This window comes from Sinocyclocheilus rhinocerous, unplaced genomic scaffold (assembly GCF_001515625.1).
Source record: "Sinocyclocheilus rhinocerous isolate Xijiao unplaced genomic scaffold, SAMN03320098_v1.1 scaffold114, whole genome shotgun sequence".
Classification (NCBI taxonomy): domain Eukaryota; kingdom Metazoa; phylum Chordata; class Actinopteri; order Cypriniformes; family Cyprinidae; genus Sinocyclocheilus; species Sinocyclocheilus rhinocerous.
In genome coordinates, this window is record NW_015646344.1 from 563361 (window position 1) to 582438 (window position 19078).

The window sequence follows — 19078 nt, forward strand, 5'->3', positions numbered from 1 at the left end:
GGTTTGATCCTGTTATGAAAAGCATTAAAGCAAAGCCTCTCTTTCACAGCTCTCTGCTCCGTATCTGAATGTGTTCAGCGTCAGTATCACTTTATAAATGAGAGGAAGACCTGGACTGAAGCTCAGAGATACTGCAGAGAGAAATACACAGATCTGGCCACCGTTGACAACATGAACGACATGAACGAGCTGAAGAAGTATGCTGGACGAGTCTGGATTGGGCTGCAGAAGACAGGTCGTGATAAATGGCAGTGGTCTTCAGGTGAACCTGCGCTCTATCTGAACTGGGCTACTGGACAACCAGAAAATAACAATTGTTCTATTATGAGAAATGGAACATGGCATGTTGTGGAATGTGATAAGTCCCTGAATTTCATCTGCAATTCATCCAATAACAGTGAGTGCATCTTCCTACATTGACAACAAACATTAATTTATAAAAAGATGCATCATATTTAAGTTTTCAACCCTACTCCTGGAGGCCCACTGCCCTGTAAAGTGTATATCCAACCTGCTTCAGCTCGTGGTTTTCAAGTGATCCTGAAGAGCTTTGATTATGGTTGGAGCTGAACTCTGCAGGACAGCGCCTCTCCAGAACCGAAGCTGGCCACAGTTCTGACACAAAACTAATTGCTTTTACTTTTTAATGTGGTCATAAATATAAACAACTTTAAGTCAGTTTCTGTAGAGACAAACTGGAAAAAAGTATTTCATTGAATGCATGTTGATCTTTTGTTGTCTCATGGGATAACTGTGGAAATCTGTCATTCGAGAGCATAGGTTTTGTTGTTGTTGTTGTTTTTCCAGCAATATTTATAAATTATGAATTCAAAAATATCAATCCATTGTCTAGGGAATTAATTAATGAAAAACATGAAATGAGATTAATTAATTGGATCAAATTTAACAGACATATAGTAAAGGCCTAAATTGATGTCTGACCTAGGAAAATTGACATTAACCTTTATTCAAACATTATTAAAACTGTATTAAAGATTTTATTAGCATATTGCATTGTTGTGATTGAAGTCAATAGTTAATTTGTGATAATACAATGAAACATGGCAAACTGTGTGGGCATTATTTCTTGGTCAGGGTGTCATACAAAGTAATTATGAACACATACAAAAACGAGAGAACAAACAAAGTATTGCTAACTGATTATGTTGTGTTTTCCTGTGAGCTATAATTATTTTATCAGAGAAATATCTTAAGCAGTTTGAGTGTTTTGTTCTTCTGTCATATTTAAAATAGTTGGTTTAATCAAACATGTAAGGTCATTAAAAACCAACAGCACCTCCGGACATCATTTTTGGACACACTGCATGACAGTCTGCCCCTGGGAGATTGTTATTCTCAGAAGTGAGCTTTTTTAAGTAGATGTTTGAAACAAATAAAACATTTTTGACATGGACTTGTGATCATTAGCTACAGAGTCTGTGATAAACCATCTGAACACCTTGAGCTGCGCGATACATTCAGCTTTCAGTATCTCAACACAAACCCTTAAATAAGTGAGCTTACATAGGACACAATGTCAATAACAATTTAAGAAAAAAAATCAGGCTATAGGAGCAAGATGACCTCTAGCAATAGTATTAACATTTCAACAATATATATATAAATATATAATTAATCTAGAATACAACATTTTGAATGGACTGTTTACCGACATGTTTCTAAGGACGAGCAGAACATCATTGCCTGTTTGATGTTTCTCTCATAAAGCTCTTTGTGTCTGAATCCAGTATTTTAGAGAAACGTGTAAGGAAATGTAGTGGAGAAATAGAAAGTGGCAATAAAATGATCAAGGACATTCACAAATGTTACTTAATGTTATATCAGCAAAATGTATTGTGTTTGAATGCAATGTGTTTCTGTTGTTTCCACTGATGCTCCTGTTCACATCCAAACTGTAAAGCAGCGTAAGAATAATGAACAAACTGATTCATGAATCTATTTAATGTGTTTTCTGAAAGCAAACACAGGACTCGTCTTTATCAACCAGGAGAAAACCTGGAGAGACGCTCAGAGTTACTGCAGACAGAATCACATTGATCTGGTCAGTGTGAGAAACCAGAATGAGAATCAACAGGTTAAGAAGATCATTAGTGATAATCATTTATCTGGATCATTTGTTTGGATCGGTCTGTTCAGAGACTCATGGCAGTGGTCAGATCAGAGTAACTCCTCATTCAGATACTGGAAATCTGGTGAACCTAATAATATTGGAGGTAATGAAGACTGTACAGCTGTTGAACAGAACGCTCTGGGACAATGGATTGACGTCTCTTGTAACAGCCGTTTTCCTTTCGTGTGTCATGAAGGTGAGTAGATCCTCACAAAACACACACAATCCATCCATCACCTCCAGATCTCTTAAAGTTCCCGCTACACGTCTGACATGACAAATTCATGCAGTGTTTGTTCTGCATGTTGTTTTTGATGAGTCTCTCTCTAGTTTCTGCTTGTGCTTTGTTTGGTTTCCAGATAAACTGATTGTGATCAGAGAGAATCTGACGTGGTCTGAAGCTCTGAGATACTGCAGACAGAATCATGTGGATCTGGTCTCGGTTCATTCAGAAGAGATTCAGCGTCGTGTGATGAACGTGGTTAAACGGGCGTCTACTGCGGCGGTGTGGTTGGGTTTACGTCACTCCTGCACTGTGGGCATCTGGTTCTGGGTGAGTGGAGAGACCGTGTGCTATCAGAACTGGGCTCCAGGGAACGGCACATCAGAGGAGGACTGTGAACACACAGTGAGATCTGGAGCAGTTCAGTCTGGAGGAGATCAGCGCTGGATCAGCCGTCCTGAAACTGACAAACTCAACTTCATCTGCAGCAGATATTAAGAGTGAAAGATACACAGACCTTTCATGTAAGAAAACAAGTGCTTGTGTGTTCACTTCCTTTAACTTCACTTTCATTCATCACTTTGTTAAATAATAATTTTACATATATTAATTTCAGTCTCAGCAGGCAGTCGCACCTGAGGGTTAAAAAGGCAGAAATCTTTTGCTCAGATGTTTGTTAATATAGTTCAACGTATTCTTCAGTAAACTGTTATTGAGCTGTAAATTGTCTGATTTGTTCTGTTGAGGGTCTGTTTATCTTCAAGTGGATGAATTTCTGTTGAAGCATCAGTGTGATTCCTGTGGGTTTGTTTGCTCCATTTTAAGAGCCAAAGGCAAGAATTAATGTTAAAGTATGTTTTGCTTTTCTAAATTTTTTTTATTTACTAACTATGAGAAATTAATTGAATTTTGTGGGATTGAAGGGCATCATATGTACTCATCATTAGATATATATTTATACAGTGTTCCTTCAATTTATTATGAGATAATTTGTGTAACTGAAGAGTATGATATGAGTTTTCAAAATTCCTTATTTGTGTTTTAAGGATCTGTGTATGCTGTTGCAGCTGTTTCTCTCTCTTTTATCGAGTTTCATGTATTAATCATGTCTAATTAGAAATGTCTGGTTGAATGTGAATCAGTGAGCACCAACATTATGTGCCTCTGCTAAATGAAATATTGTTTATTCTTAAAGGAGTGAAGATTGGGTATAAAATATCTACAATATTTGTGTGCTAAACATAAAAGAACATGTCAACAACAGCAGCTCAAATAAACTCCTGCACAACCAGCAATCTCGTCTCCTGACTGTTTCCCAACATCAGAATGATAATTAAATTATAAAATCCAACATTAAATTTACAATTAAGACATGTTAAGGACACATAGGCTGCTTCCCAATTCAGATTTTGCATCATTTAAAGGCTTCATTCAAAGACCGAATGTTCCTAGTTTCAGGAGGTAGGGGTTGTGGACGAGGTTTCAGAGGGGGGCAGGGAGATTGGAGTTGAGGGCTCTCACAGCCTGGGGGAAAAAGCTGTTGAGCAGTCTGACAGAGCGAGCTTTGATACTCCAGTACCTTCTACCTGATGGCAGGAGCTGGAAGACACTGTGGGAGGGATGAGTGGCGTCCTTCACGATAACTGGAAACAGCCCGGGCTGACGCTCACAAGTCCGGGGTAAGTATACATTCCACACTCTGCTTGTCTCTTTTGATCTCAAGCGATCACAAATCATCAACCAACTGGACCTTATTTACACACGACACTGCTCGACTGATCATGTACTGGTTACTCCACTGCACACCTCGGATCACTTCCTCCTCACTCTTAACCTCAACATGGTTCCTGACACAACACATACCCCTCCACATGTCATCTCTCACCCTCCCGGCTATTTGCTATGGTTTCATCTTTGCTTCCGTCTCCTGAACAGTTATCATCTCTTGATGCTAACAGTGCTACTGATACTTTCTGCTCCACTCTTACATCTTGTTTAAACTGTCTGCCTCTTGTCTTCCAGGCCAGCTCGTACCACCTCTTCTGCCCCTTGGCTATCTGATGTTCTCTGTGAGTATCGTTCTAAGCTCAGGGCTGCTGAAAGAGTATGGCGCAAATCACAAAATCCTACTGACCTTAATGTATATTGATCACTCCTCTCTTCATTCTCTGCTATTATTATTATTATTTATAACCAGTAGTCTCATCTCTTGACTGCTTACCTAACATGAGAATGATCACTTGACTTGATCAAATCCAACACAAATAAGCTTTAAATCTTGTTTAAATGTTGATGTGTACTGTAACTTCCCTGTTACTTGGTTTTATTAAAGCAGCACTATGTAACTTTTGGCGCTCTAGCGGTTAATAAACAGAACTGCACACATCCCGCGGAAGAACATTCCAACCGGAGCTACTTCTCTAAGTTTATGTCTCTGGCGATACACGCAGGTATGTGTTACTCCGCAGTGGTGACGACCCGACCAGGCTACAATAGTCCAAATATAAGTACTTATTATAAGTGTACCGTAGTGATTCGGAATAAGACAAAAACACGGTTTGGAAGATTAATTCATGATGTACTCATTATAAACATTTTGCAAATTTTGAACACAGAAAAAAGTTACATAGTGCTGCTTTAAAAGGGAGCTGATGAACAAGCACAATTAAACATTCATTATATACATTTATTATTGAAAATGTTTACAATTTGCTTCCCATGATAATAGCAAACATTTAATTGACATGCATTTTAAAAAATATTTCACACAGCTTTGTAAAAAATAATAATAATAGTTTTGCGTTTGATATTTTTTGTATATTTTTGGATTTTAGGAGTCAACGTAATATGACTAACAGATGAATAAGACTGAATGAAATGTAATGGAATATGACTAGAACAATAACACTCACTGTTTATGCTTCTGTTTCACATCAGACATGTAAATATAGTTCAGCCTGAAGGTCTAAATGTGTTATGGACATAAGCAAATTGATGAGGATGTGTTTACATGCAAACGTGTCGATGTTTTCTAAAAAAAACACACAAAAAAAAACAGTAAACAGCAGGAGTATGAAACGAAACAAAACTAGAATTTTCACAAAGAAACCCTTTAAAAACGGTAAAATATGTTTTAATGCCCGTATTCCAGCCAATCACAATCAAGTATTTAAAGAAAATAAGACACTTTTATTGTGAAACAGCAGCAGCAGAAGTGAGAGAGTGAGTGACGTGACATGTGGCCAAGTATGGTGACCCATACTCGGAATTAGTGCTCTGCATTTATCCCATCCAAAGTGCACACACACAGCAGTGAACACATACACACACACCGTGAACACACACCCGGAGCAGTGATATTATTATTTCAGTTGCGATAATGAGAGTCCAACAACATTTAGTAACATTATAAATGGACCTCAGGGGAATACATGCACGATATGAGCACTTTAATGCAGGGTGGTGAGAGTCTTCATCTCATCTCTGTTGTGCACGTCTGCTGTGTTCTCGTCTTCACCACCAGGGGTCTCGGCTCTCGCTCCGTCCCCTTTACGACTCAGCTTGACGGACAGCTTGGTGAAAACGGAGCTCTCTGCATTAGAACCGCGACTGCTGCGGGTGGAGGCCGACTCCGAGTTGGTTCCCTCAAAGAGTTTGGCCATGAAGCCCAGACCAGCCTGACGGATGTGAGAGCTGCCGGCAAACACGTACAGGATGGGGTTCACGCTGCTGCTAAGGAAGGTGAATGCCGTCACGTTGGGACGCGCCACTATTGCCGCTGTTAAAATAGGAGAGGAGGAGCCCTGCATCAGACCAATCACCTGTGAGAACAGACCAACAAGAAAGAGAAATGCTTTTGTGGGATGACATAAAATGAGAGAAAACTGACCTTATTGAACATAGCCTACTAGTTTCACACACACGAAAACAATTGACAGTCTGTTAGAGTATGCAAGGGATGCTGAGCCTCCTTATTAATGTATTAAAAGTGATCAAACTAAATGCTGTTTTTAACAATTCATCCACTAATTTGCATAACTCAAATGCTTTTATAATGTAAAAGGGTATTATTTTCTTTCATGAATTTGAGTTAACAACTTATTAGTAAACTGACCAATCAGAATGGATATTCAAATAACTCAACTTCTTCCTAAATAATTTGCCTCCTTCAACATAAATAACCATTTAATAAATCGCTATATCATCAATCAATCAAGTCAAGCAAGTTTGCGGGCAACAGGTGAAATGCAACTTTCAAATTGAGCCAAAATATCAATGAAATCCAATTGTTTGAAACAAGTATGAACAACAATGGATATAATTCACGAGGTCGAATCCAGTAAATTAACGCATCACTTCCTTAATGCACCCAGGTGTATCTATAGGAAATTTAAAGTGCTGTTTCTCGATGTCTGTTAAAAATCGCTTCATCTGGAAAGCATCTGCGGTGTTCAAACATCTGATAGACGTCTTTAAGATGTCAGTTTTACATACACTCTAAATCATATACATCTTAAAGACATCTTCTAAACGTCTATTAGACATCTGATAGGATACATCCCATAGACGTATTGCAGATGAGCAAACACTCTAAAAAACACGTCTTGCAGATGTAATGCAGACATCAAATAGATGTCTCCGTAATGTACATGTGCAGTCGGGGCTAGTTTGAATATTTTTCCACTGGCATGTATTCATGTGATGTTGTGAGGTCACATGATGTAGGCTATAGCAATGAGATATTAATGGGATCATACAGTGCGAGGTGTTGCTCACCTGCAGGATGTTGATGAGGTGATACGGCAGCCAGAAGATGGTAAACGCAGCGATGATGAGGAGGATGAGGGCGTTTCCTCTTCCTTTGCGCTGGAACATGGCGCTACGCAGCCGACGGATCACTGAGATGTAGCGGAACAGGATGAAGCTGAAGGGCAGCAGGAAACCCAGGATAGTCTCAATCAGGTACTGAAAGGTTTCATGAGCGTTGCTCTCCCAGTGGTACGGCTTACACAGGTAGATGGACACATTCGTAGAGACTGGCAACACGGAACTGTTGGTGCAAAGAAGAAAACAACAAGACAGATTGGGACATAAAGGAGAAGGTTTATAATAATTTATAAAACCAATATTTTCGGTCCTGGACTCCTGGTTGTTGATATAGAGTTGCGGAGGTACTAAAATGTTACTCCATTCATCATTTACTATAATTCCAACTCGAGTTTACACACTGTTCATTACATTCTTCTGTGAAATGCCATTTTATTATAGTCACAATTTGTTTTATTAAAGCAAATTATTCAACTAGTTTGCTCCACTAGAAGATTTTATGTAACAGTACATTGATATGCAACAAAAAGAAAATTCCAATATGGAAGCTGCACTGGCATTTTGTGTAATTTAGTGTACTGTGTATTTCATTCTCATAAAGTTAAATTTTCCATGGTCCTACTTGGTGCAAAAGAACGGTAATTGAATTTGAATTCCAACTTGGAAACTCTCGGAATATGGTTGTGTGTTACACAATACATTGATTTTTTTTGTTGGTTTTATGTCATGGTATTAATAAACCAAAACCCAACATCTGCTAAATGCCATAAGATTAAAATGTTACGTCCTTGAAGTCAACATTGGATTTTGACATTAGCCCAGTTTCATTTCCAACCAAAATTTTACATCCATGCAACTTTGCACTCCAAAGTCTTTATGATGTTACAGTGACATCCAGTGCCCGTTGGGGAAAGATGCAAGCAGATAATGAAGAATAATCACATACTCTCAAAGTTAAGTGTATGACTCAAAATTCCATGATTGCATAATGCATAATGAAACTGTTAGCAGAGATAACAAACTAAATCTCCTCTTTTACGAAGAGGTGATTTCCTATGAATATGTATGATAATCGTACTAAAACATCCCTGCTGAAAACAAAAAACAGCAAAAAGCTGCCTGAGCTGGTTAGCTGCTCTTATCTGGTTTTAGCTAGTCTCCCCAGCCTGACCAGCTAAATAAGTGGTCAAAACCCCTCTAAAAACCAGCCTGCTGACCAGCTATGACCAGGCTGGATTACCAGCTAAGCTAAGTTTTTTTTTTTTTTTTTTAGCAGGGATACAATTTGTAGGGGCAGAAAGGTAAGCATTAGGCCATAATATTAACACAACCATCACTGGGGCATGAGCAGACTATGAAAATGTATGGGATCATACAAATTCATTCGAATTAGCCACCAGTTCGCCAAAACATAAAAACGTTTGCCATGAAACTGTGTTGCCTAAATGCTAACCGTCCAACATAAGTAATCAGTACTTTTATTGCTTATTTATATATCTAATTTATATTACCCTTCTTTGAGTTCTTGATTGACAATATTCAATCGCTTATGAATTTCAAGTACACTTTTTGAAATGTAGGCTGTGAACTCCGCCTCGTCTGACGTGCGCAGTATAGCGGATATCAAAGTTGGTGAGCAGTTGCGCATACACATAATACACTATCGCATTTCTATCATTCAAATCCGTTAAATGATTGTTAGGCTGCATTAATTAGGTCAACTGGAACCGGGAGCACTTCCCTCTACAGCCCTGAATGTCAGCGGAGATCATGTTAACTAGATGCGCCCCAGAGACAGATCCCCTGTGAAGACCTCATCACCTCGACGACCATCGGCACAAGACCACGTGAACCAGACGAGTCATCTGCACCTGTGTTGCATGTTGGACATAAACCACTCCATGCTGGTTTCGTCTGGCCAGAGGAGAACTGGCCCCCCGACTACTCAACTGGTTTTACGAGAGAACGCAAAAGATTTGAAAAAAAATATTTCTTCCTTCCACCTCGTATTTTTCCCACCAACATGTCCCTTTAGGGGCTCTGTAGGATAGGCAACATACAGTTAGGGCAGGGGGGTCAAACGTAATTCCTGGAGGGCCGGAGCCCTGCAGAGTTTTGTTCCAACCCTGCTCCAACACACATACCATGTAGTTTTTTTTAAATAAGCCTGAAGGACTTGATTAGTTGGATCAGGTGTGTTTAATTAGGGTTGAATCTAAACTCTGCAGGGCTCCAGAGTTTGACACCCCTGAGTTAGGGTGATATTAAATGACTTAACCTGTGATATAAGTAGTCATATATTGCCCATCTAAGTCCTTCATCCCACTATAACAGGCACGTCATGTAGGCTACACTTCGTTTGGGCATCACAAGGTGTCACTGTGGCCTCAAAGCTTACAACTCGCCTACTCTGACTACATTACTATTCCTGAGGTAAACACGCCCTCCTCATTACCCTACTGACAAAGAAATGTAGAAATAAATAAATGTGAAAATAAATAAATATTGAAACAAATAAATATAGAAATAAATAAATAAATACGTACACTCTTAAAAATAAAGGTGCTTCACGATGCCATAGAAGAACCTTTTTGTCTAAATGGTTCCATAAAGAACCTTTAACATCTGAAGAACCTTTCTGTTTCACAAAAGCTTCTTTGTGGCGAAAGAAGGTTGGTTAGATTATAAAAAGGTAAGAAAGAGATGGTTCTTTAAAGAACCTTTGTCTGAATGGTTCTTTGTGGAACCAAAAATGGTTCTTCAATTGCATCGCTTGAAGAACCTTTTGAAGCACCTTTATTTTTAAGAGTGAATAAGCAACTCAGGGGCTTTTCAATGTCAACATCTACTCCGTTCTCTAAAATCCTCAACAGTGAACTCACCATAGAGAGCTGAACCGGATGATGACATCACTGAATCATCAATGATCTGACCTTAGCTGAAAATGACTCTGTTATTGTCTTCCTTCATTATTGACAAACTATTTTCCTGTTTGACACTGTAAAGCTGCTTTGACACAATCAGTATTGTATAAAATACTATACAAATAAAGGTTACTTGACTTGACTTGCACGCTTTTACCTGACATGATGAACTGAACTGAGAAGAATGGTGAGATTTTTCCAAAACAATATTAAGTAAAGTTAACCAATTACACTGAACAAAATTATAAACGCAACACTTTTGTTTTTGCCCCCATTTTTCATGAGCTGAACTCAAAGATCTAAGACTTTTTCTATGTACACAAAAGGCCTATTTCTCTCAAATATTGTTCACAAATCTGTCTAAATCTGTGTTAGTGAGCACTTCTCCTTTGCCAAGATAATCCATCCACCTCACAGGTGAGGCATATCAAGATGCTGATTAGACAGCATGATTATTGCAAAGGTGTGCCTTAGGCTGGCCACAATAAAAGGCCACTCGAAAATGTGCAGTTTTACTGTATTGGAGGGCAACTCTTATTCTGACGGCACCCATTCACTGCAGAGGATCCATAGGTGAACAACTGATGTCAATTTCTTCAAATCTGCTCTGATTAAGAAACAAACTTATCTACATCTTAGATGGCCTTATTTGCAGCAATTTTTCGTTTGTACTCTCTTAAAAATAAAGGTGCTTCACGATGCCATAGAAGAACCTTTTTGTCTAAATGGTTCCATAAAGAACCTTTAACATCTGAAGAACCTTTCTGTTTCACAAAAGCTTCTTTGTGGCGAAAGAAGGTTCTTCAGATTATAAAAAGGTAAGAAAGAGATGGTTCTTTAAAGAACCTTTGACTAGATGGTTCTTTGTGGAACTAAAAATGGTTCTTCTATGGCATCGCTGTGAAGAACCTTTTAAGCACCTTTATTTTTAAGAGTGTACATAAATGTGGAAATAAATAAAATTGGAAATAAATAAATGTAAAAATCAATAAAATGTGGAAACAAATAAAAATATACATGTACAGGTATAAGGAAATAAAATATAAATATAAATAATAATAATTATTTTATATATTTATTTATTTATTTTTACATTTCTTTGTATATTTATTTATATATTTATTTATTTCTAATTTTGTCAGGTTTGGCATTCCATCCCTTATAAAAATTAGCTGTGGTTTTATTGTAGTAAAGGTGTAGTAACCATGTTTTGTTTTTTGGCATATTGATTACCATTTGTTTTACCATAGTTTTACTACAAATACCATGGTTAAAATATGGTTAGTGTAGCAAAACCATGGTAAATATGTGGTTACCATGGTTTAACTATAGTAACCATGTTTTTTTGTGGTAAAACCATGGTTAATTTTCATAAGGGAGAATAGGCTGGAATTAGCATTCGTGTTGGACCAATCGCATTCATCTTAATTAGCATATGCGTTGAATTATGTGTTGGACCAATGGGATCCATCTGTTTAATGGTCAAGGTCGCTATATGAATCAGCTGTTCCAAATGTTGTGCTTGACTGATGTAGCTTGAGGAAAGCATGATTTGTGTTTCAATGTCTTTGTAAAACAAAACTCTCAGACGTACCGATAGAACGGCATGGGCAAAGCCATCAGAAAGTGTAAAATTTACCATCATTGACCCTACATCTACAAGGCAAATGCTAGTATTTGTTTCATTATGTCAACATACTCATCAAACAATGGCATGGATTCATGGAGGGTAGGCAGATTTTACAAGTGAGATCAGTGGCGTAGGCAGAATGGTATTTTTGGGCGGGCCTGGGAAAAAGTGAGCAGGCACTAGTAACTAACGGAAGGAGTCGGACTCCATATTCAGGTCATTTTAATCTTCTTTTTTTTGATCCTATTGAAAAATACAGGTGCAGTTAGTGGTTTAGGTAGTAGATTGTCTTACCAGGGCTTACTGCGCATGTGCACATCAACATTGCGTCAATTTTCTCACGCTGAACAACACATAATTACTGTACTTTCAGGTAGGTTTAGGGTTGGGGTAGGTGTACGCGTTAATAAAGCATAATCTGATGGGTAGCATTTTTTGTTGTCGCATTGTGCTACCTACTGTTTCAATGGGAGGAAGCAAAATCTGACAGGGTAGCACAAATCATAAGAACAACGGATTAAAGAACCTTTGACTAGATGGTTCTTTGTGGAACTAAAAATGGTTCTTCTATGGCATCGCTGTGAAGAACCTTTTAAGCACCTTTATTTTTAAGAGTGTACATAAATGTGGAAATAAATAAAATTGGAAATAAATAAATGTAAAAATCAATAAAATGTGGAAACAAATAAAAATATACATGTACAGGTATAAGGAAATAAAATATAAATATAAATAATAATAATTATTTTATATATTTATTTATTTATTTTTACATTTCTTTGTATATTTATTTATATATTTATTTATTTCTAATTTTGTCAGGTTTGGCATTCCATCCCTTATAAAAATTAGCTGTGGTTTTATTGTAGTAAAGGTGTAGTAACCATGTTTTGTTTTTTGGCATATTGATTACCATTTGTTTTACCATAGTTTTACTACAAATACCATGGTTAAAATATGGTTAGTGTAGCAAAACCATGGTAAATATGTGGTTACCATGGTTTAACTATAGTAACCATGTTTTTTTGTGGTAAAACCATGGTTAATTTTCATAAGGGATAATAGGCTGGAATTAGCATTCGTGTTGGACCAATCGCATTCATCTTAATTAGCATATGCGTTGAATTATGTGTTGGACCAATGGGATCCATCTGTTTAATGGTCAAGGTCGCTATATGAATCAGCTGTTCCAAATGTTGTGCTTGACTGATGTAGCTTGAGGAAAGCATGATTTGTGTTTCAATGTCTTTGTAAAACAAAACTCTCAGACGTACCGATAGAACGGCATGGGCAAAGCCATCAGAAAAGCCATCACCCAGATCCCCAACATGACGGACAGGAGCCTTTTCTTAGTCCTCAACCTCTGAGACAGAAACGGCTTTGTGACGGCCAGCCAGCGGTCCATGCTCATCAGGCAGATCAGGTAGATGGAGGCGTACATGTTGACGCAGCACAGGTAATGGACCGTCTTACACAGGGCTGCTCCAAACTCCCAGCCTCTCCTTCCTATCAGGTACCGGAGGAACAGCGGAGCACTCAGGAGAACCAGTGCGTCTGCCACGGCCAGATTCAGGATCAGCAGACACGTGACAGAGCGCCGACGCACTCGACACAGAACCGACCACACCACAAACAGGTTCCCGGGAAAACCAAACACGAAGGCAATGACCAGGATAGCAATGCCGATCTGATGGGACAGGGGCAGGGATGCTGTGGAAGGGGAGGCGGGTGCGATGGAGGTCTGAGCTGGTCCAGATAGGGCTGAGGGCTTCGTAGGAACAAGAGTGGCCATTTGGTTTAAAGATAAGTGTTGCTTCTCGTGTTTGCTGTGGGGAGAAAGTAAACAGAGACAGGAAGTAAAAAAAAAACAAAACAAGATCACGTTCCCTTTTGTGTATATGAAGAAATTACCAATAAATGGTCTATGTGGTTACACAGATTCCACGTAGAGAGAAAATGCATTAATGTGTAGCCTATATAGGCTATGTGCCTTCTATCTATCTATCTATCTATCTATCATATAAATAGTATCTTTTCTGCTGTGTTCGCAGTAGTGATATTGCGCAACGCAGAGAGCAGTTCCTCTTTTGGTTTCTGTAAATCCACATAAATATATGACTGGGATTTGTATATTTACGTTCAACAAAACACATTGAGTTGGCAGAGTTGAGGCTTTTTCTTGCTTTCGAGAAAATATAGATGTAGCACAAGACACACTGCAGGAGTCAGTTTTTTTATTTTATTTTATTTCTCTCTCTCTCTTTCAAAGTTTAACTTCTCTTAACAGGGCATCTTAATGCAACAATGCTTAATGCGTGGCACAACATGCTGAAGAAACACCGATGCGTTGTTTTTCAAGCATACCACAAACTGTTACACTGACATCGTTGCCAAATTAAAATATGCTTATGGTTGCAGATTTTGCTTTTTTTATTTTATTATTTTTTTTTTTTTACACTATCCTATTATGGTGGCCTATTTGGTTTTTTTTTTTTTGTGTGAAAATGATGGTTAAAGTTAGTGTTACAGAATGAATTGTGTTTTTATATCAGTTATGATGCTTCATCTGTATTCTGTGAAGCGTTTCCTGCTGATAGGGGTGTTAACCATATTTTACACATTTATGACTGATAAGATATGCTTCGCTCATCTCACAATTTTAAATGTTGTAAAGTTCTTGAAGAACATTTCAAGCACAAGCATGTGAAATCTGACTTTGTCAGATGTCTAGAAAAACAGTCACAGGTCCAATTTACTCCCAATATTGGGGTAGGTGTACGCGTTAATAAAGCATAATCTGATGGGTAGCATTTTTTGTTGTCGCATTGTGCTACCTACTGTTTCAATGGGAGGTAGCAAAATCTGACAGGGTAGCACAAATCATCAGAACATCAACCTACGTTGGGAAGTGAGAAGTCTTACCGTTACTTACGGGCTGATGGACGGACAAAAGACAGGATTCTGCGTGACTGTAAATATTTTATTAATAGTAAAATTATTAATAAGGTTATTCATATTAATAGTAATTATAAATACTGAATTTGGTCCTCCACTGTCACTGTTTTAGTACATTAAGTGTTTCAGAATGTCCCAAAACCGTGCCTGAACTACTGACTGAAGTATGTATTTGTCCATTGTGAACATACGGAGCTGTATAAACCACTGCAAGCTGTAAAGTAAACAGGAAGTGTTTGTCCAAACTCAACTGGTTTTACGAGAGAACGCATATGCTTCGCTCATCTCACAATTTTAAATGTTGTAAAGTTCTTGAAGAACATTTCAAGCACAAGCATGTGAAATCTGACTTTGTCAGATGTCTAGAAAAACAGTCACAGGTCCAATTTACTCCCAATAAAACATTACCCAAAGACTTTATCTTGTATTGTCTTTATCTTTATCACACACACAAACAAACCTGAATATGAATTCATTTCAAACAGCCTTACCTCAATTCCTTGTAAACCGTTCAGCAGACGAGCACATTAACGTGGCAGTAAACATACAGAATCAGTTCTGCCCAATGTCTCAGAAGTGTCCTTATCATTATCATCTTTTAAATAGTGGTGCTGCTTAGTCATCGCTTCCTCTTCACATACACCACTTGAGAAACAACCAATTGCCTCAGACAGGAAAGACAAAAGAACACTTAACATGCACAAAAAATATTTAGGTAACTTTTATTTCTTTCCTTTTCTTTCTGTGGCATTTTGTCCTCTTGGTCTCCCTCTTTTGTGCTCTAACCCTCTTTCTCTCTTATTTGCATTGATTTACATGGGGAAGCCGTGTCCTGTAATCAACTGCAATGTGTGTGTGTGTGTGTGTGTGTGCGTAGTACTTCGATTTCCAAATGACTCGAGTTGTTTTCATAACAGGAGTGTGACCGTTTCCAGACTGTCGTAACCAGGATGGGAGGTAACATTAACCACACGCAGGTGATTTCTGTGCAGTGACGGGACATTTTGCCTGATCTTCCAGCGCTGGAGAGTTTTTGATATGAATGAAACAGACAAGGTTTTTGTTTGCTATGCAGTTATGCAGTGGAAGCACAAACGGCTCCAGATACACTTCAAGTTCAGACTCGTGCTGCTCCAGTCCACATGTTGCGTCATATCATTAATCAGTTTAGGACTCTTCTATTTCCTGTAGTAGTGCAAATAACAAAATAATTGAGCATTATTAACAGAAATTGATGATTTTCTACAGAAAACTATGAAAGAATGGATTTATTGTGTATTGTAACAATCCCCAAAAACGGGGGAGGAAGCCACCCGGTTCTTTACTGTACAAAATAATTATATGGGCATCAATAGTCAAGGAAACACCCAACCACACAAAGTCTGTCAACACAAATATAATTTATTTTTATACAATCACATTCCTGTTAGAATCCAAAGAGGGAGAGCAGCAGGTTACAGTAAACATAAGTAGCCTACAATTCATCGAATGTATTTGAGTTTGGTGACAGTTAGGTTACAAATGGAGGAATCAACAAGCAGGTTAATATATTCAGTACAGTGTCACAAAGGTAATACCATAATACAGATATTAAAATTAGTTCATGTGACCTTCCAACAGGCACAAATTCAACACACAGCAAACCTCAGAGACACACATACTGTAAGTATCCATCAGTGTATCAATTAAATAACACCAATAAATAAATACATACCAAAGATCACTCAGTAAGTATCAAAATGTACACCGATCAGGCATAACATTTTGAATATTGTGTTGGTCCCCCTTTTGCTGCCAAAACAGCGCTGACCCCTGACCTCCCACAGATGCTCGATTGGATTGAGATCTGGGGAATTTGGAAACAAACTCGTTGTTGTGCTCCTCAAACCATTCCTGAACCATTTTTGCTTTGTGGCAGGGCGCATTATCCTGCTGAAAGAGGCCACAGCCACCGGGGAATACCGTTTCAATGAAAGAGTGTACATGGTCTGCAGCAATGCTTAGGTAGGTGGTGCGTGTCAAAGTAACATCCACATGGATGGCAGGACCCAAGGTTTCCCAAAGCATCACACTGCCTTTTCTTCCCATAGTGCATCCCGGTGCCATGTGTTCCCCAGGTAAGTGACGCACCCAGCCATCCACGTGATGTGAAAGAAAGCATGATTCATCGAACCAGGCCACCTTCTTCCATTGCTCCGTGGTCCAGTTCTGATGCTCACGTGCCCACTGTTGGCGCTTTTGGCGGTGGACAGGGGTCAGCATAGGCACCCTGACTGGTCTGTGGCTATACAGCCCCGTACACAACAAACTGTGATGCACTGTGTATTAGGGCTGTGCAATTAATCGCATGCGATTGTCATGCGCATCTCGTAAGTAAAGCCGGTCCCGTGATTAGTAGTAAATCGCCATCACCTGCTTTCAGATGGAGCGGCATGCACTACACAGAGCCGTAGTTCACTGACAATTAGGCAATATCGCGTTCATAATCGCAGATGAATCGCATTCGATTATGAAGATGAATCGCATTCAATTATGAACGCGATATCGCGTAGCTTGTCAGTGAACTACGGCTCTGTGTAGTGAATGCCGCTCCATCTGAAAGCAGGTGATGGAGATTTACTACTAATCATGGGACCGGCTTTACTGACGAGATGCGCATGACAATCGCATGCGATTAATTGCACAGCCCTACTGTGTATCCTGACATCTTTCCATCAGAACCAGCATTAACTTCTTGAGCAATTTGATCTAGAGTAACTCGTCTGTTGGATCAGTCCACACAGGCCAGCCTTTGCTCCCCACGTGCATCACTGAGCCTTGGCCACCCGTGACCCTGTCGCCGGTTCACCACTGTTCCTTCCTTGGACCACTTTTGATAGATACTGAGAACTGCAGACCGGGAACACCCCACAAGAGCTGCAGTTTTGGAGATGCTCTGACCCAGACGTCTAGCCATCACAATATGGCCCTTGTCAAACTCGCTCGAATCCTTACGCTTGCCAATTTTTCCTGCTTCTAACACATCAACTCTGAGGACAAAATGTTCACTTGCTGCCTAATATATCCCATCCACTAACAGGTGCCGTGATGAAGAGATAATCAGTGGTATTCAATTCACCTGTCAGTGGTCATAATGCTACTGATCGGTGTATAGGCTATAGCCGTTGTCAATATACAGTATAAAAGGCATATGATATAACAATAACCTGCACTCACACAGACGCACATCATTAACTCAGGCCTCCCCACGGCAAACAGAGAAGCCCTCTAACACATATACACTATACACACAGCAATAGAAATGAATATTGTACTGCTGGCTTCCTCACCCGATACTGGACCGCATTCGGGGAACTCAACAGCGGCAGCCAAACTTCAGTTCAGAAAAATCCCAAAACTTCAAATGATCCCTCCTGATTGAGTTGCACGCGTCATGTAACAAGTAGCCTCGGCAAACAACTCAGTTGTGTGTAATATTCAGCTCCAGTCAAAAGCTGTTCCAGTGGTTGGAGTTTACATGAATATTCATTAGTTCCCATAATGTGGGCGTGTCATTGTGACAAAGCGCACAATAATGGAACTGAAAATAGTAGTGCAGGCTCCTCAAATTGCAACTTGTTTGATGGATTATTTCGAAAAGGTAACAGTTTCATTGTTATGCATTAACTGCAACAGAATCAAAACATTTTTTGATTTTTAATAGGTGCTTAAATGACTACCAGTCAAAAAGTATGACTAAATAATGCAATTTCGTGATTATTTTGAAATATATATTTAACTTATTTTTAATATGTTGAAATAGTCTTCTTCCCTGGCTAACTTGAGGGGGAGCGGCGCCCCCTATTGACCAGCAGCCACTGCCTCTGGTCAGTGTTGCCAAACCCCTCCCTCAGAAAATCTCTAGAACCACCCTCAAAAGTCTCAATTTTTCACAAAAAGTCGCCAAATATGAAAACAAAGTAAATACAGGTAAATTTGGTAAAGGTAAAGGAAAGTAAATATATATAAATATATATATATATATACTTTACAAATGATGACAGTATAAAAAATATAACAAAAGATTAAGTATAACAAAAAATTCTGAAGTGAAATTAGGAAATGCTTGGGATCTGCAAGCACATCAAACATGATGGAAAGACACCAAAAACACATAATGTTGGGAATTTGTTTCATGTGTCACCAAAGTGCATCCCTGTCCTGCTCAAATACAACAGAAACAAAAACAAAAACTATTCATACAACCTTATTTCAGTCAACACACTCTATTACTACAAAGTAAGTGCAAAATACTGCATCCCAGCACACATGACACGATGATGCACTGTGTCTCTCTCTCAGTATCTGGTTGACATGACTGTGCATGAATTGTGGTATAACTTTTGTGT

The 19078-nt window shown here is 38.8% G+C and overlaps 2 protein-coding genes across 2 annotated transcripts in view; one reads left to right on the forward strand and one right to left on the reverse strand.

Moving 5' to 3' along the window:
• LOC107707279 (macrophage mannose receptor 1-like) overlaps nucleotides 1-2981 on the forward strand; it is a 67365-nt gene extending 64384 nt beyond the window's left edge. Inside the window, exons 7-9 of the mRNA XM_016511267.1 lie at nucleotides 50-397; nucleotides 1989-2327; nucleotides 2491-2981. Of these exons, the coding sequence (XP_016366753.1) occupies nucleotides 50-397; nucleotides 1989-2327; nucleotides 2491-2852 (1049 nt within the window). The 3' untranslated portion in view covers nucleotides 2853-2981. The remainder of the gene's footprint in view (nucleotides 1-49; nucleotides 398-1988; nucleotides 2328-2490) is intronic.
• A 2701-nt stretch (nucleotides 2982-5682) lies between these two features.
• LOC107707315 (leukotriene B4 receptor 1-like) lies at nucleotides 5683-15274 on the reverse strand. The gene is made up of 4 exons (XM_016511306.1): nucleotides 15182-15274; nucleotides 13010-13561; nucleotides 7131-7404; nucleotides 5683-6175 (listed from the first exon to the last, which is right to left on the reverse strand). Exons 2-4 carry the CDS (start codon nucleotides 13525-13527, stop codon nucleotides 5804-5806), a joined length of 1164 nt encoding a protein of 387 aa, XP_016366792.1. The 5' UTR covers nucleotides 13528-13561; nucleotides 15182-15274; the 3' UTR covers nucleotides 5683-5803.
• Between the last annotated feature and the right edge of the window lie 3804 nt (nucleotides 15275-19078).